Source organism: Balaenoptera musculus, chromosome 13, assembly GCF_009873245.2.
Source record: "Balaenoptera musculus isolate JJ_BM4_2016_0621 chromosome 13, mBalMus1.pri.v3, whole genome shotgun sequence".
Classification (NCBI taxonomy): domain Eukaryota; kingdom Metazoa; phylum Chordata; class Mammalia; order Artiodactyla; family Balaenopteridae; genus Balaenoptera; species Balaenoptera musculus.
In genome coordinates, this window is record NC_045797.1 from 36456107 (window position 1) to 36480232 (window position 24126).

General features: G+C 36.6%; 1 protein-coding gene across 1 annotated transcript in view; it reads left to right on the plus strand.

Annotated features, from left to right (window-relative positions):
- LOC118906362 (WD repeat containing planar cell polarity effector) overlaps positions 1 to 24126 on the plus strand; it is a 409302-nt gene that overhangs the window by 76072 nt on the left and 309104 nt on the right. The window contains exon 3 of the mRNA XM_036873828.1: positions 15927 to 16011. Coding sequence (XP_036729723.1) covers positions 15927 to 16011 — 85 coding nt within the window. The remainder of the gene's footprint in view (positions 1 to 15926; positions 16012 to 24126) is intronic.

Genomic DNA, 24126 nt, shown 5'->3' on the forward strand with positions numbered 1-24126 from the left:
CCTTCTTTCATTTCTTATTTTGTTTATTTGGGTTCTCTTTCATTTTTTTCTTAATCAACCTGGCTAAAGGTTTATCAATTTTGGGTATCTTTTCAAAAAGCCATCTCTTGGTTTAATTGATTCTTTTTTTTTTTGGTCTCTATTTTATTTACTTCCTCTCTGACTTTATTATTTCCTTCTTTCTGCTGACTTTGGGCTTCGTTTGTTCTTCTTTTTTCTAATTCCTTTAGAATTATATTGTTAATTTGAGATTTTTCTTGTTTCTTGAGGTAGGCCTATATCTCTATAAACTTCCCTCTTAGAACTGCTTTTGCTTCATCCTATAGATTTTGGAAAGTTGTGTTTCCTTTTTCATTGTCTCAAGGTATTTACTGATTTCCTCTTTGATTTCTTCACTGATGCACTGGTTTTTTAGTAGCATGTTGTTTAGTCACCATGTGTTTGTGTTTTTCCCATTTTTCTTACTGTAATTGATTTCTAGTTTCATACTGTTGTGGTCAGAAAAAGATGCTTGATATAATTTCTATCCTCTTGAATTTGCTGAGACTTGTTTTGTGGCCTAGCATCTGATCTATTGTGGAGAATGTTCCATGTGCACTTGAAAAAATGTGTATTTTGCTGCTTTTGGATGGAATGTCCTGTAGATATCTATTAAGTCCAACTGGTCTATTGTGCAATTTAAGACCATTGTTTCCATATTGGTTTTCTGTCTGGATGACTGTCCATTGATGTCAGTAGAATGTTAAAGTCCCCTGCTATTACTATATTATTGTCAATTTCTCCCTTTATGTCTGTTAATATTTGCTTTATATATTTAGGTGCTCCTGTATTAGGTGCTTATGTTGTCTGATAATGAGCATTGTTGCCCCTGGTTTCTTGTCATTTCCATTTACATGAAATATCTTTTTACAACTCTTAACTTTCAGTCTGTGTGTGTGTCTTTAGGTCTGATGTGAGTCTCTTGTATGCAGCATACAAATGGGCCTTGTTTTTTTTTTTTTTTGTCCAGTCAGCTACCCTGTCTTTTGATTCGAGCATTTAGTCCATTGACATTTAAAGTGATTATTAATAGCTATGTACTTATTACCATTTTGTTACTTTTTTTGATTTTTGTAGCTCTTTCTCTGTTCTTTTCTTCTTTTAGTCTCTTCCCTTGTGGTTTGATGATTTTCTTTAGTGGTATGTTTGTGTTCCTTTCTCTCTTGTTTTTGTGTATCTGTTGTAGGTTTTTGATTTGTGGTTACCATGAGTTTCCTGTATGTTTCACTATAGCTATATCTATTTGTTTTAAACTGGTAGTCATTTAAGTTCAAACACGTTCTTAAAATCTACCTTTTTAACTTTTCTCCCCCACATCTTGTGTTTTTGATGGCCTAGTTTACATTTTCATATATATATCTCTTTACTATTTGTTGTAGTTACAGTTGATTTTACAATTTTTGGTCTTTTACTCTTTATACTAGCTTACTTAAGTGGTTGGTCCTCAGCCTGTACTATATATTTTCTTTTACTAGTGGGTTTTTCCTTTCCTATAGATATTTCTTGTTGTAGCCTTTTCTTTTCTACATAGAGAAGGCACTTTAAAATTTCTTTTAGGATAGGACTAGTATTGATGAAATCTTTTAATTTTTGCTTGTCTGAGAACTTCTTTATCTTTCCTTCAATTGTAAATGATAATATATCTGAGTAGAGTGTCATAGGTTGCAGGTTTTTCCCTTTCAGCCCTCTGAATATATTGTGTCACTCCCTTCTGGCCTGGTTTTTTTTTTTTTTTTTTTTTTTGAGAGAAATCAACTGATAGCCTGTGGAGGTTCCCATGTATATGACTCTTTGTTTTTCTCTTCCCAGCTTCTCTCTTTAAAGATAAAAAGAATTCTCTTGTTATCTTTAACTTTTGCCATCTTAATTATGGTATATCTTGGTAGGGTCTGTTTGGGTTCATCTTGTTTGGGATCTTTTGTGCTTCCTGTGTCTGGATATCTGTTTCCTTCTTTGGATTTGGGAATTCTTAATAATTTCATTAAATACATTTTCAGTTTCTTTATCTCTCCCTTTGCCTTCTGAGACCCCTAAATGTGGATATTTGTACACATGATGTTGTTCCAGAGGTCTCTTAAACTGTTCCAGTTTTTTGTTTTTCTTTTTGCTGTTCCAACTGCATGATTTCTATTATTCTAATTTCCAGATCACTTATGCATTCTTCACCTAGTATCACCTAGTCTGTTGTTCATTCTGTCTAGTGTGGTTTTCATTTCAGCTACTGTTTCAGTTCTATTTTAAAAAAATATTTTCTATTTCCTTCTTTAAATTATCACTGTGTTCATCTATTCTTTTCCCTAATTCAGTTAGCATTCTTATTACTAATGACTTGGATTCTTTTTTTCTTCTTTTTTTAAAAAATTTATTTATTTTATTTATTCATTTTCGGCTACGTTGTGTCTTCGTTGCTGTGTGCGGGATTTCTCTAGTTGCGGCGAGCAGGGGCTACACTTTATTGCGGTGCACGTGCTTTTCGTTGCAGTGTCTTCTTTTGTTGCAGAGCACAGGCTCTAGGCATGTGGGCTCCATAGTTGTGGCTCATGGGCTCTAGAGTGCAGGCTCAGTATTTGTGGGGCATGGGCTTAGTTGCTCCGCAGCATGTGGGATCTTCCTGGACCAGGGCTTGAACCTGTGTCCCCTGCATTGGCAGGCAGATTCTTAACCACTGCGCCACCAGGGAAGCCCGATTTGGATTCTTTATCTGGTAAATTGTTTATTTCTTTCTCATTATTTTTTTTCATGTGTTTTCTCTTGCTCTTTCAAGTAAACCAGTTCCTCTGTCTTCTCATTTTGCTTAATTTTCTTTGTCTCTATGAATTTAGGTGAAACAGTTACTTATTGAGGTCTTGAAGGCATATCCTTATGTGGGAGCATTGCTATATAATCTGTGTGTGCCCAGTGGCTTTGGCGGGAGAGCTAGATTTGATGTGCGCACAAGTCATGTCTTTCCCCAGGGTGCAGTGGCAGCTATAACCTTGGTAGGAGGTGGAGCTGGAGCCAGGTGTGACCTGGGGCTTCTCCTCTGTTCAGTGGCCAACACCACCCTATTGGGGACAGGGACAGGTCCCAAGTTGCTGGAGTAGAAGCCCTGAGGGTCAGGGAGTGTGTGCTCTCCCCGCTTCCAGCACCAGTACCCTTGCCTAAGTGTGGAGCTGCATCTCAGAGCAAACAGAGCAGTTATGGGTGCTCAGTATAGGTCTGGGCATGGGCTGTGGTGGCCCTGGCTGCAGTCAGAGTCTGGGACCACTTCTGATGTGCTCGTTGCCTCTGAAAGCCAGTCATGGCTGCCCCCACCTGGTTCAGGTGCTAGAGGGGTCTGAGCCGGCACTGCCCCTCACAACTGAGCACTCTCCTTGGTTGTGGCAGCCCTCACTCCTGTGTGGAGCCAAGCAAGCTAGGCGGAGTAGGCACTGGGCTCATGCTGGGGTGTGCACTGGAGTGGTTGTGGGAAACTGGCCAGAATCTCGTGTAGTTTTAATCTGTTTTTTTTTTTTCCCACATTGTTTTGGGAGTAAGCAAAACATACTTTTGTATGCATACTTTTTACAAGCAGATTCTAGGTTTCTTACAGGCTTCCTGTTAGTCCCACCGGCCCTCCAACCTCCAGCCAAGGGGATTCATCTTCCTGGTGTCAGATCCCACAGCTGGGGTACCCAATATGTGGCTCAAACCACTCACTCCTGAGGGAGGATCTCTGCTGTTACATTCCACCCTCTTCTGTGTTCCTTCCCAGGGGCACAGGTCCCAACCTGATCACTCCTCTTCCCTTCCTACCTGATTCTGTGTGGTTCCTTCTTATAGCCTTGGTTGTACAAAAGTCTTTTCTGCATATCTCTAGTTTTCAGTGAGAATTACTCCACACATAGATGTATTTTCGATGTGTGTGTGGTAGGAGGTGAATTCCATGTCCTCCTACTCTGCCATCTTGATCTCCCTTCCCAGCAAGAATGTTTTGATAGAGAAATATCAAAGCAACACTATGTTAAATAGAAACAATGATTACAAGATACATACCATTTCAGAAACCATCAAATGTGAATTATGGTGATGTTGGAATTGAGGAAATACACTATGTTCATGTGACTGGGTTATATGCTAGTCATTCGTTTTCTTTGAAGAGGTCTTAGGTTCTGAAATTGGATATATAATTTCTATTTTTGTGATTGAGATTGTATTAGATGCTACAATTAACAATTCCCTTTTCTGTACTTCCTTCCTTTTACAAGTTTCTATTTTATTTGCCATTCTCTGATGTAATCGTATTCATTGTTTTTATCCTCCCACTACCCCCATTCCTCACTAAGTTGTGCCCTCCTCAAGTGCAAGTACTTGTATTTTTTCCTTCATATTCTGAATGCCTAGCATGGTGCCTGGTCCCCTGGTTGGCACTTAGTAGATGCTTCACAAATGTGGGTTGAACCAAACTAAAAATAATCAGAAGGTGAAATGATAAATGCTAAAATAATTAAAATATTTTTCCCTAGGTATTATTGAAAACAGAATCTAGGGATACTGAATATTCAGGAAAAGGAAACTGACATTTATTGAATAATTATTGTTTGCCACATATTTTCAAATAATTATCCCATTTACTCTCCTATAACTTAAAATATACAGTATAGTTTTAAAAGCATAGGAAACATTTTTTATTAATCCATGATTTGTTCGGGTTTTAGGGCAAAACATGATCATGATCTAGACTCTTCTGTTTTTTTATTCTACTGATTTTTAAATATCAGGTAATAATTTCCTACTGCATTAAAAGATTATTAACATTTAAGCCCTGATGATATATGCCTATGTTAAATATGTTAAGGTGAAATTGATCCCCTCTCAGGGGACCTTGGCGGTTATTCACAGGCCTTCGTTTCAATAAGAAAAGGCTGTTCTTTCGTGAATGAACTACTTTGGTTCTCCATTCAACCAGTGAAACAAAATACTAAAAATATTATATAAGTAATAATGCTATGATATACTATTACTAAAGGTGAAAAATAACCAATCAGAGAAGAAAGAGTATGAAGGAAGATCCAATCACAATATAAAAAGATTCACCACAAAACTCTTATAAACTGTGAGCATTTAGGGCTTGTTTACATTTTATTAAGAACTTGTCATAGAGAGTGAGGGCCTGACAACTTAGTGAGAGCCGCTACCAAATAAGGGAAGTCAAAATAGAAATAAAGCTTCTCTGATATAGTAACTTAAAAAGAAGATGTTAATTTATTTAGCACTCATCCATAAAGCATTACTATTTCATGTTGGAGCTTATTTTTATATTATCTATGAAGTTTGCTAAGCAAATAGTGTGAATATTCTTTAGTGCCTAAGAAATACCAATTATATAATCATGTTTTAGGTACATCAGTTTACTTATGAGCTACTGATATACTAATTAAAAATAATCCTTAAATAGTCATTCAAGTAACTTCCCTCAAGGGCTTTCTTAAGAAAAATAAATTAAAGTAAATTTGGCCAGAAAATAGTTTCCATCTATGTATATCTTTCGCCATGGATTAATTATACAAGCCTAAATTGACACCTGTCTCAGGTGCTTAAGCAGAAGCTTAACTAAAAGGCTCTATTTAGCACAGCATTAGCCAAAGGGAGGTAAAGTAGAATGAGCACCACACAGATATCATGGACAGGAATTCTAGTCCTGTTCTAGCAAGCGGACTGAGCTTGTGCAAATTACTTTACCACCCTACACCTCAGTTTCCATATCTGTAAATTAAGAGGTTTAGAGTTCATCAGAGTTGATGGAGGACAGGGGTGTGTAAATGGACTCCTTGGAAAAACTGCTATTCCCTGCTCATAAAAATACTTTTATGTACACAAACACACACACAATTTAGTATGCAATTTCAGGGAGTTACTGTGAGAATTAAATGAAATAGTGAATATAAAGTGCATTTAGTAGGTATTTTAAATCACCATTTAGTTCCCCACATTGGGAGGGTTCTCTAGCTTCTCAGTTTTCATAAAAGCCACAGAAAATGTTTTTCAAGTCTCTTTTGGGAAAAAAAAAGATTTTAAAGTATATAGCTATCAAGTTGCATGAGATAATATTCCACTTTTTATAAGAAGCCATCTCTTTCATCAGTTACTACGATTTGTTTTTTAGAGGAGCGGGTGGCAATCTGTCATCAAAGTGTTGACAAGTGAAATCTGACAAGGTTAAGGTGATATAGCTGCGGGCCACTTCAGGATTTTTCACTGTCTTTCCTGTTTGAAGAGAAAGGATCTCTTTTTTCATTCTTGCTCACTTTGCAATAGTGTTTGATTTATATGCTTTTTTAAACAGTAACTCTAAACTGACAAATTATTTCAGCAGTTAACATTGGTTTAGATAAGAGCATTTCAGTGTTCTCTTGTCTTTAACTCATCTTTGTAAGAATTATTCTTGAAATTCAGTGTATTTTCTCTTCAAAGTTGCATTTCTTTCTATATATTCAAATGTAGCATAAAACTATATTTATGGAATTACAATCTAGAATTACTTATCATGATCACATTTCTCACATTTCTGTTTTCCCTGTCTCTGTATTGTTGTAGTTGAGATACATCCTTAAAAGAAGAATAAGTCCATATTTTTGCAGATCAGAAAGTGGGTACATATGTTGGAGGTGGTGGTGAGCAAAGATTATTTTATGGTTGTTGTTATTATTTGCTTATGCAAGCATACATTTTTCCCTAAAATGCCTGATATAAGCCATTGTGATTATTTTGCAAATTGTGGAAAAAATGCACTTCAACTAGATACCAGTCTCTTTGGAATAATGGAAAATTATGTGCAGCAAAATATTTGAAATGAGCATCAGCAAACAAGATGTTTGTATTAACAGGAACCTAGAAAATGGCTATGCAAAGGTCAACACTGATCTTTAAATATTAGTGAAATTTAATTTGTTGCATGTAATGAGTAGAAAGAAGAGGAGGAAGCAGGCCACAATGAGGAAGCCATTGATGAACTGTCCAAATGTCAAAACTGCTTGCAGTACAGAAAATGTTAAATTGACATGATCTGTTTACCTAAGTGAATTAAACAGTTTGAACAATGCTCTAGAGAAATATTTTCCAAATTTAAGTATAACAGGAGATTTATAAAGATTTTTGCCATAATTTATTTTGGGAAAATGAGGAGACTCCTACTATTCTTTCTAGGCGTAGAATTTCTTCTAACCTCTTTAAGAAAGTATGATGCACAGTTTCTCTTGAAACAGGAATCTATTGCCATTTGCGTCATCTAGAAATAACATCACCTGACCAATTGTTAGCAGCTATGAAGAATCACCCTGGCCATGACACTCTGCACAGCACTAGCTGAATTGAGTTCAGAGAGTTTTCTGTGGTGTTACGCCCAGTTTTAAAAAAATGTGAATTCTGTGTTCTCTTATTTTCTTCATGTATAAAGTTGATGAAAAATTTTTAAAAGAATTAAATATGTCTAATGTATGTAACCAAGGTTTAATATTAATGCACAGAGAATGGGACAGAGAACTCAATAGAAAGATGGGCAAAAGCTAGGAACAGGTAATTTATAGAAGAAACAAGATTGTTAAAAAAAATACATGAAATGATGTTTGATCCCTTTAATGAATGGAAAAATGAAACTTAAAACTACAAGAATCCATTTTTCACCTACCAGATTGGCAAAAATTTAAAACTTTGTTAATGTTCCATGTTACTGAGGACATAGGGAAAAGGGTAGTCATGTTATTGGTGGACATGTAAATTGGTACTGTCATCTTGGTGGCCTGTTTGGCAGTACCTATTAAAATGTAAGGTGTGCATGTATATTTTCATAGTATTATTATTTGTAAGATGAAAAGAAGAAACAATTGTGTTCATTAAGGGAATGGTTAAGTAAATTATGATCAGTATACAATGGAACATCTGGTAGCTATTAAAAACAATGAGGTAAATCTTTATATGCTAACAAGGGTATCCATGCTGTCGTATTCAGTGAAAAAAAAAGCCAATTGTTGAGTAAAATCCTGTCTTTACTAAAACACAAAACAAGTCAATGTGGGTGTGGACATACTGTAAGTACCTCAAGAAGTTCTGGAAGGCCACCTGCCATGTTGTGTAGTGGCTCCCTTCAGAGCGGGGAGGGCCTCTGGGAAGGGAACACATTTGTTTTAACATCAAATACTTCAGTATTGTTTGCATTTTTTTAAACAATAAGCATGTATTACTTTTGCATTTTGCTCCTACCATTTCACTGCTTAGTGTTATTTGTTAAATCTAAAGTTTTGTAAGTTGAAGTATTTATTACCTTTTAGCATTTATTGACTAATTACAGTGGGTGCTCATTATCAGATAAATATGTTCTGAATATTTACGTTTAATATTTAGGTTGTAAAGGTGTTCTAGACTTCTGAAGTGATCTAGATCTTTATATGCTATGAGATAACATGATATAGCATAGAAAAGATCTAGATATATTTAAAATAATTTAATAACATTTGAAGATAAATGTCACTAAGGAAGCTAGGACATTTATTTGATAACTATTGTTTGAGTAAAATTTAAGGATAACATTTTCAGTGTTATAGGCAATTAGTTATGTAATGCCCACTAATAATTTTCAGCGCTTTTCATCTTCAGAACATTATACAGCATTAATTAATCCTTACAGCAGTCTTAGAAATGTAGGTCAATATCATTATCCCTGTTTTTGTTAGTGGGGAAATTGAGGCAGAGAGATTGAATGATTCGGGGTAAGTTTGTTACAGCCTGGTTAGAATTAAGGCATTTGGGTTCAGAGCCCAGCATTTAGAGCAATAGAATCACACCTTCTTTAGAAGACTTAATCTTTGTGTCCTTGATAAAACGCTATTTCTCATTAAACCATGATGAGATCATCTCTATATTAAAATTCAGAAACAACAAGTTTGATCACTATATAACCACTTAAAAACACACACCATTTTCTCCTCCATGCCTTTTCTGGCACTATATTGGCTTAATCTGTCTTTTCCATTGTCTCCTTGTTGGAGAATTACCGAAATATCTATCCTTGACTTTATTTTTCTTCTGGGATCTTTTTCAGTAGCTTTAGCTTTACTTTCTATTTAGAAAATTCCAAAATAGTTTTTATATAGTTCAGACCCCCTTTCTATATTTCTAGCTATCAGCTAGACATTTCTACTCATATCAACCCTTATAACTTGAACTCCCACTGTGTCTGAAATTCAGTTTATTGACAACAAAACTTGCTCCTCTTCTAGACTGACCTGTTTCTATGTATGTTTCAATCCAAGTCCTGCCCTTGAAACTAGGATAAACCAGGTGGGAACAGGTCTGGGTAAGGGGTTCCTGGGAACCAGGTGTGGCCAGAACAGTGGTATTTGAGTCCTTTGCCAGGGTGAAGAAGCTGAATTACAGTCTAAGGAAGATGAAGAGCCAGATTACAAACTGAAAGGCAAGACTAAAGTATAACAGGAGACCGAGTGGCCAGGTCAGTGGCTAGGAAAATTGAGGTTGTTGGTTGAGTAGTTGAGTCAGTCGTTGTGAACAGAATGCGCTGGTACTCTTTTACTGGCACATGATGATGGAGGCATGTTGGCTCAGTAGAGCCATGTTCAAGGCAAGGGTCATGTCTGTACAGATCCCTATCTCATGGTGGTCACTCCGGATTCTTCCTTCTTCTTCATTTCCACAATTCATCAGTTCCCATATGCCTTTGATACTTTATTCAAATGAATCTGATTCTTTTTTTACATTCCAACTTCCACCATCCCAATTTAAGTCCTTGTTGCTAAATATTGGTGTTGCCTGTTACTTTATTACCTTTCTAACAGATCACTTGTATAAAAAAATCCCTCCAATATTCCCATGCACAAAGTTAATCTTCCAACAACAATTGTGATCTGTTGATTACCGTTTCTCAAATACCTTACCAGATCAGAAACTATTCATAATTTCTCAGTAGCCACCTAACAAGATATAAAGTCCTAATTCCTAAGTTTGGCATTTAAAGACTTACTTAGTATGGCCCTGATTTATCTCTTCTATTTGTGCACCAAACCAATTGCTTACTACCTCTTAAATATGCCTTGCATCTTTCTGTCTAACTTATGTTTTTGTATATTGTTCCCTCCTTTTTCTCTCTCTCCCTTTATCAAAATCAGAATTCTTCAATGTCCTCTACTTTATAAGAAAATTTCTTTATTATCAAACTAGAACATCTACTGAACACCCACAGCCCTTTGCTTATGTTGCTAAATTTGCACTTATCACAAACTTCATATTGTTTTTGTGATTATTTTATCTGCTATACTAGATTTTAGCTATTTGATAATAGAGACCCTGATTTATAAATCCTGTATCTGTGACTCAGTAAAATGTCAAACACCTAAGGTGCTCAAAGTATTTGTGATATTTAATTAATAATTAGATATCATAGGACTCTGAGGTACAAATGACCCCAGTGTACCTACTAATCTAGTCTTTTGTTAGAGTATGTTCAATCTAAGCTTGAGGTCTCTTTGAGACTCCTCTGCCCTTTTACACAAACTTTATCATTGCATGATTGTTTGATTTAGTGTTGAATATTTCAAAAATCTTTATTTCTGATAATGTGACATTGATTAAATATGTTCATGCATATCTTAACAGGTAATTAATGTAATTTTATGTAGATAGCATTAGACAAGGGATTGTGGGGGAATACACTGTATTTTAGGTAATTTTGAAATTACCTAATGATGACTAGAACACCTAATACAACTAGTGGTTTATTTTAAATTTGTGCTATTTAGTTGTCTTTAATTTTGTACATTTTAAATTGGTAAATAGATAGATAATCCTCAGAAAGTCTATTGATATTAAATAGCAAGTATATGTTCTAACTTTATGCCCAAGAAATATTTCCTTAGGCTCTTTGAGGTATTTTGCTAATACACATTTCATTTTAAATGTCTCATTGGCACCATGGTATCATTCATCTTTATTAAACTACAGCAATGTCGTCTTCTCTTAGTTAATTTTTCTATCCCATCATGTTTTACATTAGGGTTTTATTTGCCCTCAGGCTTCCTCTCCTTTCCAAAGCAGTCAAAATAGCTGACTTCAGAAACCAGGGAAGACAAATATTCTGAAGATTTATTTAGTGGCACATAATCTTTACCTCTAAAAGTTTTTATTTTCCAAAATAATGTTATCAAAAGTATAAAAAAGTCACAGCATCTTAGTGCAATGGTTTCTATTTTCCGTGATACTTTCTTAAAATTTACCTATATGGTAAATTAATTATGGTAAACAATTAATCTTAAGGCAAATAAATATTTATTATAATGTAATCTGTTTTAGAAGGAAGATTTTAAAGCTTTTGAGGATGTAACTAGAAAGTGAGAAAGGCTAAGATCCTCTCATTTCTCTGTCCTCAAAATTTGGGCTATCATAGATTCTCCCCCCTACACGAGAACAATTAAGATTTAGATCAAGCTCAGTTTAAATCGTGCTCCTTATTCTCTCATGGAGACTGGGCATTTGGATTTAGAATGGCCTTCTGACACATCTGAGACTGTCATCAACTGCCTTATAAAATTAAACAGAAAATTGAAAAAGGTAAAAAGGTATTTTAAAATAAATGAAAATTAAGGGTAATTTTTTGTTTAAGTTTTCCCTTCTGCTGTTCTTTTCATTTGGCTAATTCTTTTTCCTATTCAATATTAAAGTTTGCTGTATTTTTTAGTCATGCATTTTTTATTCATTTTTGCCCTATGTAACTAGTTTTGGTCTAGTTCTAAGTCATGTGTATTGGGTTTTATCCCCAGAGAAATGCACAAGGGCACTGAGTGGGGCATATTTCTCCACTTTGGTAGGCACTATTTCACTACCTTTTTAATCCCTGCCCACGCCCCCTCCCAAAATGCAGAATCCAGAATTCTACTGAAATTCTTTTCTTTCCTCCTTCAAAACAACTATTTATGCATTAATACAATATTTGAATAATACGAGCTCAGTCTTGACTGCTTCCTTCGGGCAGATATTTCAAACAAGGAAATTACAGCATTCTTTTTAACTGGTGGCATTCTTGAGTAAGATGCAAGGCCTTCAAAGGTCTGTGTCTTTCAAAAACCTGCACAGTGTAAAAGATGGCAAGACATTTTGAGGACTAAAAAGGTTATTGATTTGGTCCCCTCCCACCATGTCCATCTAGTAATTACAGATTTTTACAAATGTTAAAAAATTTACTCCATTAATTCTTTTTAACTTTATATCGTCTTATTAGCAGATACTTGAAGTCCAGAGGAAAAGAAGGATGAATAACCCACATTTGACTATCTTTTGCCTGCCTGCTAATGCATGACCCTGCAAAGCCTCCTCCTTAATCACACATATTTTGGGGAGCCTGCAGGAGTTGTCACATGTGTTCATAAATAAGTCGAATCATTTACTAATGGACACTGGCCATTTCCTTCTCACTTGCCTCACTTGCTAGACCTGCTCCATCAACTCGTTATTGCTGCCGCCGTGTCTACTTTTGCTGGGTGTGGATCCCACTTTGTCTGGATACCACCACCCTGAGTACATTAATGCGAAGGGCTACCAGTCCTGCTTACGTTCTACTGGGCACCAACCCCAATGGCTACTTCACGACCCTTAAACCAAATATTCCAGGGGCTGCAGGAGTCCTTTATAGAGCAGAATGTTTCTCTTCTTTTCCTCCTGTTATTTTTTTATTTAGTGGGAAACTAGAGCAGCGTTGTTTATATACATCAGGGCATTTTTAGAACTAGCACGTGCATTTTTCTCAGTCCCCCCCCCACCACCGCCCCACCAATGAAACTACAAATGAGTCCTGTTTTCAAGTCCAGATCATAGACTCTACACTGTACTCTTGTCAGAATTTACCGTTATGTCCAAGTGCAAAGGGTCAAGGGCTTTGTACTTGACATTTGACACTCTCCACAGACGTCAGTTTGCTTATTCTCCTCCAAACTCCATAATTTCTGAGTAGCTTGGGATTTTCAAACTTTGTAAAGATACACAGTAGACCTATTGGTTTTCAACTTAAAAGCTTCTCTGCCTCTTATAAATAATAGCCAGCATGGATTAAAAAGAAGCTATGATCCACTCTCCATTTCTGTTATCAGGGGAATGTTTTGACAAATTCTTTATTATTAATTGACTTAAACTGAAAAATAACATTTCAAGTGCAGTTTTCTTTTGATATGTAAGTAAAAATGTGGCCTTCTGGCTTTGGCTATAAAATTTTTTCTCTAATTTGCATGATGAAACCTTATTATGTAGCTACTAACAGGTAAACTTCAGCCTTGCCTTTGTCCGAATTGTCATAAGTTCTAATTATTGGTATCTGAATCAACACTAAATTGAAGAATGTGAGTTTTTATTTTCTAATACTGTCTAGAAGTTGTGACTTTTAATGCTCAGTGTCAGAATAAGTAGGCACCTGTTTTATCACATCCTTTCTTCTCTATTCCTAGTGAAGTATTAATGCATTTGCGTGTCCTAAATCCGTACTTCCTCTGGCGTAGAAATTTCTCCACGTACAGATATTTTTCCTTCATAAAACCACTATTGTAAATACTTAGTCATCCATTCATTTCTCTCTATACAAGGTGAGATCATATTTAATACTTCTTTTGTTTTTTCATATAAATTTGTGTAGTGCTAGACATTTGAGTAATAGCAGTAGCAAAAACAGCAGCAATAATAAGGTAATTGAATAAAGGTACCCTCAAAATAGTCTTGAGGTAAGTACTTTATTATACCCATTTTATGGCTGGGGGAACTTAGAAAAGTTAAGTAATTTGTGCAGAGTGAGTAAGCTGAGACGTTAGAATAAGAAGCCAGGCAGTTAGAGTCTAGAATCCACACATTAAGCTTAATAAATACAAAATTTATTTAATTTATTAACTGATTCTTTAAACAAACATTACAGAGCTCACCCATCCAAATGACTAGGCCGCCGTTTACATGTTGTAATACAGTAAGTATTTTAATTTAAAAAAAAAGTACAACTATAAAGTAATAATTCTGAATAAGTCTCATGAAACTAACTGAAAGCAATTCCAAAGAACACAGCTTTGAAAATATTTTGAGTAATGGTAGCCTCACTAGAGTCACTCGCAAGTGACAACTCTGAAAGATAATACTCAGTTGAATTGAAAAATACAACTTAGCTTAATATCCCTTTTTCTCTACTGCCTACTAGTAAGGAATTGCATCCTTCGTAGTAATGAGCCCACAAGCTCTTCTACCCCATTTCTATATACAGTGACAGCCAGCTTCTGATTAGAGGAGGGCACATATGGAGGTCGAAGAGTCCTTTGTTTCATCTCTAACCTTTTAAGGCACTTTAGTACAAGGAAGAGAGTGAATTCAGATCAGTCCAAAATTTACTATTTATTATAGCCTGTTTTTTGCTACCCTTTTCAACTTCATTTTTCTATCATTTTCCACCAGGCATCTTGACCTACCACTGACCTTTTACTCAAACTGCTGTGTACACCCTCCCTACACCTCTGTATACCCCAAATCAGTAAGTGTGCTGTGGTTGCCAGCACAGACTCTGAAACCAGAGATTTCAGATTTGTTCAGATTCAAAGCCTGCCTCCACTACCTGCTGGTTATATGTCTTTTCTATACCTTGGTTTCCTCATTATAGGAGTAATGGTACTACTTCAAAGAGTAGCTATAAGGATTGAGTTAATACATATAAAATTTTAGAAGAATGCGTGTCACAGTGTAGGTGCGTAGTAAGTATTATCTGTTGTTATCATCCTCATTTTTATCATCATCATTTAACTGGTGAAGTCCTATGCTTCTTTGAGGTCCTGCTGACATTTTACAACTTGTCTGTAGCTTTCTCAGAGCCCTGCTATTCCAAGCAGGGTTGAGCCCTTCTTTTATGCTGTGAAATTGTTCACTCTGCCATCTCAATAATTAGTACACTGTGTCTCATTAGTTGAACATGCATCTGATTCTTGATGATTGTAAGTGCATTGAGGTCAAATGTAAAGGTGAAGGAAGGACCAACAAAATTTGTATTATGTCTAAAATTATTTTGGATTATCACCCATATGAATAGTATGGGAAGATATTTTTAGTCACTCCGAATGTTAAAGAAGCTGAGCGCTTCTTCCTCCATATGAAAGATGTCTTAAAATATTTTTCAAGCGTTTTTTGTTATTCAGAAGTTTGTTGGAAATAATAAAAGAAAGTGTTAATAATATCCATCACTAGCCCCTGCTGTTAAAGCTGGGAGAAAATATAAGATGTACATTATTGCTCTCTCTTTTTTTTAACGCAGGTAGAGTAGACTCTCTGGATCTATCACGACATGCAGATTAACAAACTAATCTGAATGCTAATGTGGTTTCACACAGTTTACTTCTAAGTAAATATGTTTCCTATAATAATAACTATATATCATTTACCTTTAAAATTCCACTTTAATTAGCCTGTTAGTATGTGGGAGATTGTGAATATTTGCTCTGTATATTAAAGATAGACTACAAAATGTGTTTGTACTTACTAACTACATAACAGATGTTTCTTTTCCTTAAAAATATTTTTTAAAAATGCTTAAATGCTAAATAATTCTAAATATACCCAGAGCCTTAAAAATCAAACGTATATTATTGGAAACCCAAATATATATATTCTTCTTACTACATTTCTCAATGTGATGACATACTAAATCTAGGAAAAGAAGTGCTTTTTTTCCTTTTTCTAGAGTTCATTTCTGGGTAGATAACTAAGGATACATTAAAGTGTGTTTATTCTAATGAACTGTATCTCAAATATCAGTAGCGGCAAGTGATTCTTTTTTTTATTTCTAAGGGATCTTGGTTTTATTGGCAATAGAAGATAATTAATTGGCACCTCTTCTTAATTATCTTTTTAAACAGGACAGAGATTCCTTCTGCCATCAGATGTCTTTCTGCTTGACTGAACTGCACCTGTGGTCTTTGAAGAATACCTTACACATTGGGGGTAAATAAGCTCTGGATTAATTTCAATATTTTTCAAATATAAGTTACAACAATATAAATAAGTACTAGCAAAGGTTAGAGCCTAGATTCTCCAGCTGGAATTGCATTATTTTCTTTATACTTAATGAAAAATTGGCTAGTGTATAGTAATTTCTTTTAGTTAACTCTGCTTATTTTTTTTCAACTTGAATTACATTTTCTGCTTTGAACATTAATTTTATTGGCCTAATATCTGTTTCCTCTTAAGATACACAAATGTTCCATTTTTTCCTAGGTTTGTTCATAATAACTGATTTATATTCATAAATATTTGCAGGCTTGCTAATGGTAAATGCATTTCTATTTGATATTAAAGTAATATTTCAAACATACAGCTAAGAGGTACAATTCTATTCATTTTTTAAAAAAAAAATATATTTATTTATTTTTGGCTGTGTTGGGTCTTCGTTTCTGTGCGAGGGCTTTCTCTAGTTGCGGCGAGTGGGGGCCACTCTTCATCGTGGTGCATGGACCTCTCACTATCGCGGCCTCTCTTGTTGCAGAGCACAGGCTCCAGACACGCAGGCTCAGTAGTTGTGGCTCACGGGCCCAGTTCCTCCGTGGCATGTGGAATCTTCCCAGACCAGGGCTCGAACCCGTGTCCCCTGCATTGACAGGCAGATTCTCAACCACTGCGCCACCAGGGAAGCCCTATTCATGTTTTTTGAATATCACATTTTTGGGAGAAGAGAGTAATATAAATTTGTTTTAACAATGTTTATTAGTATTTCAGGATAAAGTATGTATCATTAGGAAACATCTTTTAAAAGAATCTTTTCCTTTCTGAGTATTTAAAGCAACTCTTGTATTTAGGAGGACAGATTTATTTACATGTCTTTAGCATCATTACTAAGAAAATGGTTTACCTTGCAAAGCATTATTTCTTTATATCAAATATATAATTACAGATGATGTCATTATAATTTCATTAAGTTTAGCTTGCTTAAAATGCATAAGGATAGAATTTGAAGTTAAACAGGGTGGACTTAACACCCATTTGCTTCCTTCCCTGATTCTTCTAAAATGAGAGTTAATGAATTACTATTAAAAAGGTATAGGGCTTCCCTGGTGGCGCAGTGGTTGAGAATCTGCCTGCTAATGCAGGGGACACGGGTTTGAGCCCTGGTCTGGGAAGATCCCACATGCCACGGAGCAGCTGGGACCATGAGCCACAACTACTGAGCCTGCGCGTCTGGAGCCTGTGCCCCGCAACGGGAGGGGCCGCGATAGTGAAAGGCCCGCGCACCGCGATGAAGAATGGTCCCCGCACCGCGATGAAGAGTGGCCCCCGCTTGCCATAACTAGAGAAAGCCCTCGCACGAACCGAAGACCCAACACAGCCAAAAATAAATAAATAAATAAATAAAGTAGCTATAAGAAGGAGTTGAAGAACAGGAGAAACTGCTGTTAAAAAAAAAAAAAAAAAAGGTATAGAGCACTGGAGCCTGCAGGCTTTTTGGTCGGGATAATGGCAGACTTCAGGAGGGCTCATGCCAAGGAGTACTTCCCAGAACTTCTGCTGACAGTGTCCTCGTCCCTGCAGTGAGCCACAGCTGTGACCCGCCTCTGCAGGAGACCCTCCAAAACTAGCAGCCGTGTGGCTGACAGGGTCTTCGTGCTCTGGCCTGGTGTCAGGCCTGAGCCTCTGAGGTAGGAGAGCCGAGTTCAGGACATTGGACAACCAGAGACCTCCCGGCCCCATGTAATATCAGTCGGCAAGAGCTCTCCCAGAGATCTCCGTTGCAACACTAAGACCCAGCTCCACCCAACGGCCAGCAAGCTCCAGTGCTGGATGCCCCATGCCAAACAACTAGCAAGACAGGAACACAACCCCACCCATTAGCAGAGAGGCAGCCTAAAATCATAGTAAGTTCACAGACACCCCACAACACACCACCAGATGCAGCCCTGCCCACCAGAAAGACAAGATCCAGCCTCATCCACCAGAAGACAGACACCAGTCCCCTCCACCAGGAAGCCTACACAACCCACTGAACCAACCTCACCCACTGGGAGCACACACCAAAAATGACGGGAACTATGAACCTGCAGCCTGAGAAAAGGAGACCCTAAACAAAGTAAGTTAAACAAAACGAGAAGACAGAGAAATGTGCAGCAGATGAAGGAGAAAGGTAGAAACGCACCAGACCAAACAAATGAAGGGGAAATAGGCAGTCTACCTGAAAAACAATTCAGAGTAATGAAAGTAAAGATGATCCAAAATCTTGGAAATAAAATGGAGAAAATGTAAGAAACGTTTAACAAGGACCTAGAAGAACTAAAGAGCAAACAAACAATGATGAACAACACAATAAATGAAATTAAAAATTCTCTAGAAGGAATCAATAGCAGAATAACTGAGGCAGAAGAACGGATAAGTGACCTGGAAGATAAAATAGTGGAAATAACTGCCACAGAGTAGACTAAAGAAAAAAGAATGAAAAGAATTGAGGACAGTCTCAGAGACCTCTGGGACAACAGACCTCAGAGACAGCATTAAACCCACCGACATTTGAATTATAGGGGTCCCAGAAGAATAAGAGAAAAAGAAAGGGTCTGAGAAAATATTTGAGGAGATTATGGTTGAAAACTTCCCCAACATGTGAAAGGAAATAGTCAAGTCCAGGAAGCTCAGAGAGTCCCATACAGGATAAATCCAAGGAGAAACACATCAAGACATATTAATCAAACTATCAAAAATTAAATACAAAGAAAAAATATTAAAAGCATCAAGGGAAAAACAACAAATAACATACAAGGGAATCCCCATAAGGTTAACAGCTGGTCTTTCAGCAGAAACTCTGCAAGCCAGAAGGTGGTGGCAGGACATATTTAAAGTGATGAAAGGGAAGAATCTTCAACCAAGATTACCCAGCAAGGACCTCATTCAGATTTGCCAGAGAAATCAAAAGCTTTACAGACAAGCAAAAGTAAAGAGAATTCAGCACCACCAAACCAGCTTTACAACAAATGCTAAAGAAACTTCTCTAGGCAGGAAACACAGGAGAAGGAAAAGACCTACAAAAACAAACCCAAAACAATTAAGAAAATGATAATAGGAACATACATATTGATAACTACCTTAAATGTAAATGGATTAAATGCTCCTACCAAAAGACACAGACTGGCTGAATGGGTATAAAAACAACACCCGTATATATGCTGTCTACAAGAGACCCACTTCAGACCCAGGGCCACATACAGACTGAAAGTGAGGGGATGGAAAAAGATACTCCATGCAAATGGAAATCAAAAGAAAGCTGGAGGAGCAATTCTCGTATCAGACAAAATAGACTTTAAAATAAAGACTATTACAAGCGACAAAGAAGGGCACTACATAATGATCAAAGGATCAATCCAAGAAGAAGATATAACAGTTGTAAATATTTATGCACCCAATATAGGAGCACCTCAGTACATAAGGCAAATGCTAACATCCATAAAAGGGGAAAACAACAGTAACACAATAATAGTAGGGGACTTTAACACCCCACTTTCACCAATGGACAGATCATCCAGAATTAAAATAAATAAGGAAACACAAGCTTTAAATGACACTTTAGACAACATAGACTTAATTGATATTTATAGGACATTACCTCCAAAAACAACAGAGTACAGTTTATTCTCAAGTGCTCATGGAACATTCTCTAGGATAGATCATATCTTGGGTCACAAATCAAGCCTTGGTAAATTTAAGAAAAGTGAAATCGTATCAAGTATCTTTTCTGACCACAGTGCTATGAGACTAGATATCGATTACAGAGAGGAAACTGTAAGAAATACAAACAAATGGAGGATAAACAATACGCTACTAAATAACCAAGAGATCACTGAAAGAATCAAAGAGGAAATCAAAAAATACCTAGAAACAAATGACAATGAAAACACAACGACCCAAAACCTATGGGACACAGCAAAAGCAGTTTTAAGAGGGAAGTTTATAGCAATACAATTCTACTGCAAGAAACAAAAATCTCAAATAAACAACCTAACCTTATACCTAAAGCAATTACAGAAAGAAGAAAAAAAGACCCAAAGATAGTAGAAGGAAAGAAATCATAAAGATCAGATCAGAAATAAATTAAAAAGAAATGAAAGAAATGATAGCAAAGATCAATAAAGGTAAAAGCTGTTTCTTTGAGAAGATAAACAAAATTGATAAACCATTAGCCAGACTCATCAAGAAAAAAAGGGAGAAGACTCAAATCAACAGAATTAGAAATGAAAAGGAGAAGTAATAGCTGACACTGCAGAAATACAAAGGATCATGAGAGATTACTACAAGCAACTATATGCCAGTAAAACGGACAACCTGAAAGAAATGGACAAATTCTTAGAAAAGCACAACCTTCCAAGACTGAACCAGGAAGAAACAGAAAATATAAACAGACCAATCACAAGCAGTGAAATTGAAACTGTGATTAAAAATCTTCCAACAAACAAAAGCCCAGGACCAGATGGCTTCACAGGCGTATTCTATCAAACATTTAGAGAAGAGCTAACACCTATCCTTCTCAAACTCTTCCAAAATATAGCAGAGGGAGGAATACTCCCAAACTCATTCTACGAGGCCACCATCACCCTGGTACCAAAACCAGACAAAGATGTCACAAAAAAAGAAAACTACAGGCCAGTATCACCGATGAACATAGATGCAAACATCCTCAACAAAATACTAGCAAACAGAATCCAACAGCACACTAAAAGGATCATATACCATGATCAAGTGGGGTTTATCCCAGGAATGCAAGGATTCTTCAATATACGCAAATCAATCCATGTGATACACCATATTAACAAACTGAAAGATAAAAACCACATGATAATCTCAATAGATGCAGAAAAAGTTTTCGACAGAATTCAACACCCATTTATGATAAAAACTCTCCAGAAAGTAGGCATAGAGGGAACCTACCTCAACATAATAAAGACCATATATGACAAACCCACAGCCGACATTGTTCTCAATGCTGAAAAACTGAAACCATTTCCTTTAAGATCAGGAAAAAGACAAGACTGCCCACTGTCGCCACTATTATTCAACGTAGTTCTGGAAGTTTTAGCCACAGCAGTCGGAGAAGAAAAAGAAATAAAAGGAAATGAAATCAGAAGAGAAATAAAACTGTCACTGTTTGCAAATGATGTGATAGTATACATAGAAAATCCTAAAGATGGTACCAGAAAACTGCTAGAGCTAGTCAATGAATTTGGTAAAGTAGCAGGATACAAAATTAATGCACAGAAGTCTCTTGCATTCCTATACACTAATGATGAAAAATCTGAAAGAGAAATTAAAGAAACACACCCATTTACCATTGCAACAAAAAGAATAAAATACCTAGGAGTAAACCTACCTAAGGAGACAAAAGATCTGTATGCAGAAAACTGTAAGACACTGGTGAAAGAAATTAAAGATGATACAAACAGATGGAGAGATATACCATGTTCTTGGATTGGAAGAATCAACATTGTGAAAATGACTGTATTACCCAAAGCAATCTGCAGATTCAATGCAATCCCTATCAAACTACCAATGGTATTTTCCACAGAACTAGAAGAAATTTCACAATTTGTATGGAAACACAAAAGACCCTGAATAGCCAAAGCAATCTTGAGAAAGAAAAATGGAGCAATCAGGCTCCCTGACTTCAGGCTTCCTGACTTCAGACTATACTACAAAGCTACAGTAATCAAGACAGTATGGCACTGACACAAAAACAGAAATAATAGATCATAGGAGCAGGATAGAAAACCTAGAGATAAACCCATGCACATATGGTCACCTTATCTTTGATAAAAGAGGCAAGAATATACAATGGAGAAACGACAGCCTCTTCAATAAGTGGTGCTGGGAAAACAGGACAGCTACATCTAAAAGAATGGAATTAGAACACTTCCTAACATCATACACAAAAATAAAATCGATTAAAGACCTAAATGTAAGGCCAGACACTATCAAACTCTTAGAGGAATACATAGGCAGAACACTCTATGAAATAAATCACAGCAAGATCCTTTTTGACCCACCTCCTAGAGAAATGGAAATAAAAACAAAAATAATCAAATGGGACCTAGTGAAACTCAAAGCTTTTGCACAGCAAAGGAAACCATAAACAAGACGAAAAACAACCCTCAGAATAGGAGAAAATATTTGCAAACGAAGCAGCTGGCAAAGGCTTAATCTCCAAAATATGCAAGCAGCTCATGCAGCTCAACATCAAAAATACAAACAACCCAGTGCAAAAATGGGCAGAAGATCTAAGTAGACATTTCTCCAAAGAAGGTATACTGATTGCTAACAAACACATGAAAGGTTGCTCAACATCGGTAATCATTAGAGGAATGCAAATCAAAACTACAGTGCGGTTTCACCTCATACCGTTCAGTATGGCCACCATCAAAAAATCTACAAACAATAAATGCTGGACAGGGTGTGGAAAAAAGGGAACCCTCTTGCACTGGTGGTGGGAATGTAAATTGATACAGCCACAATGGAAAACAGTATGCAAGTTCCTTAAGCAACTAAAAATAGAACTACCATATGACCCAGCAATCCCACTACTGGCCATATACCCTGAGAAAACCATAATTCAAAAAATCATGTACCACAATGTTCATTGCAACACTATTTACAATAGCCAGGACATGGAAGCAACCTAAGTGTCCATCTACAGATCAATGGATAAAGAAGATGTGGTACATATATACAACGGAATATTACTCAGCCATGAAAAGAAACGAAATTGAGCTATTTGTAGTGAGGTGGATGGACCTAGAGTCTGTCATATAGAGTGAAGTAAGTCAGAGAGAGAAAAATAAATACCGTTTGCTAACAAATGTAGATGGAATCTAAAAAAGAAAAAGGTTCTGATGAACCTAGGGGCAGGACAGGAATAAAGGCGCAGATGTAGAGAATGGGCTTGAGGACACAGGGAGGGAGAATGGTAAGCTGGGACGAAGTGAGAGAGTAGCATCTACATATATACACTACAAAATGTAAATAGATTGCTAGTTGGAAACAGCTGCATAGCACAGGGAGAGCAGCTTGGTGCTTTATGACCACCTAGAGGGGTGCGGTAGGGATGGTGGGAGGGAGACGCAAGAGGGAGGGGATATGGGGATATATGTATACATAAAGCTGATTCACTTTGTTATATAGCAGAAACTAACACAACATTGTAAAACAATTATACTCCAATAAAGATGTTTTTTTTTTTAAAAAAAGGGTATAAACCCACAAGGACTGAGAGACTAGGAGAGGAAACAATTTCTGTTGAATAGTTTTTGGAAGGGACAGAGAAGTTACCAAAGGTTAAAAATCTGAATATCAATTGTCTACGGAGAATTCCACTGACAACCAATTTGGGTCTCAAAACTCTAGAGAGGTACAGATATTTGAGGAGTCAGTTACTGTGGAAGGGTAGGGTTGTGGCATGGGGTGATAAGAAAGGGAGTTGAAAATCTATGTACGAAGCAGTGAGATACTTCTCATACTGTGGAAATACTTAATTTAGGGAGGTTCAAAACTAGCTGTAGTGCAAGAAGACGGGAGAGGTGCTGAACTGAAAACTGGGATGAAGTGAAAGCCTACATACTAATGGGTGAGGGCCTCTTAATCCTTTTAGAATCAGATTAATCTTAATTTGAGAATGTCACAGGCAGCTGTACACTTTCCAAGAAAGAAGAAGCTGAGGGGCTCCTCTCTGGAGAGACTGCATGGCCCCAGAGAGAAGCCCTATCTACCTTGATTTCTGAGGTGGTCCTCTAGTAAAATACCCTGGTCCCTGAGTGGTCAGTGAAGCCCAACAGTTGGCAAGCATTGTTCATGTTGAGCTCTCTAGTGCCTCACGTTAAAATATGAACAGCAAGAAAGCAAATATAGATGTTTCGGAAACATTTGAAAACTATATTAATCTTGCGGAAATTAAAAATAAGTAGCAGAAAAAAACTTTTTTAACTCAAAAGAGTAAAAGAAATTGCGTCGGAAAATAGAAAAAAAACCAAGAAAATGAACTTATTTCACTGCTGGCAAAAGTATGAATTGGTCCTGCCTCTTAGGGAACAATTTGGCCTC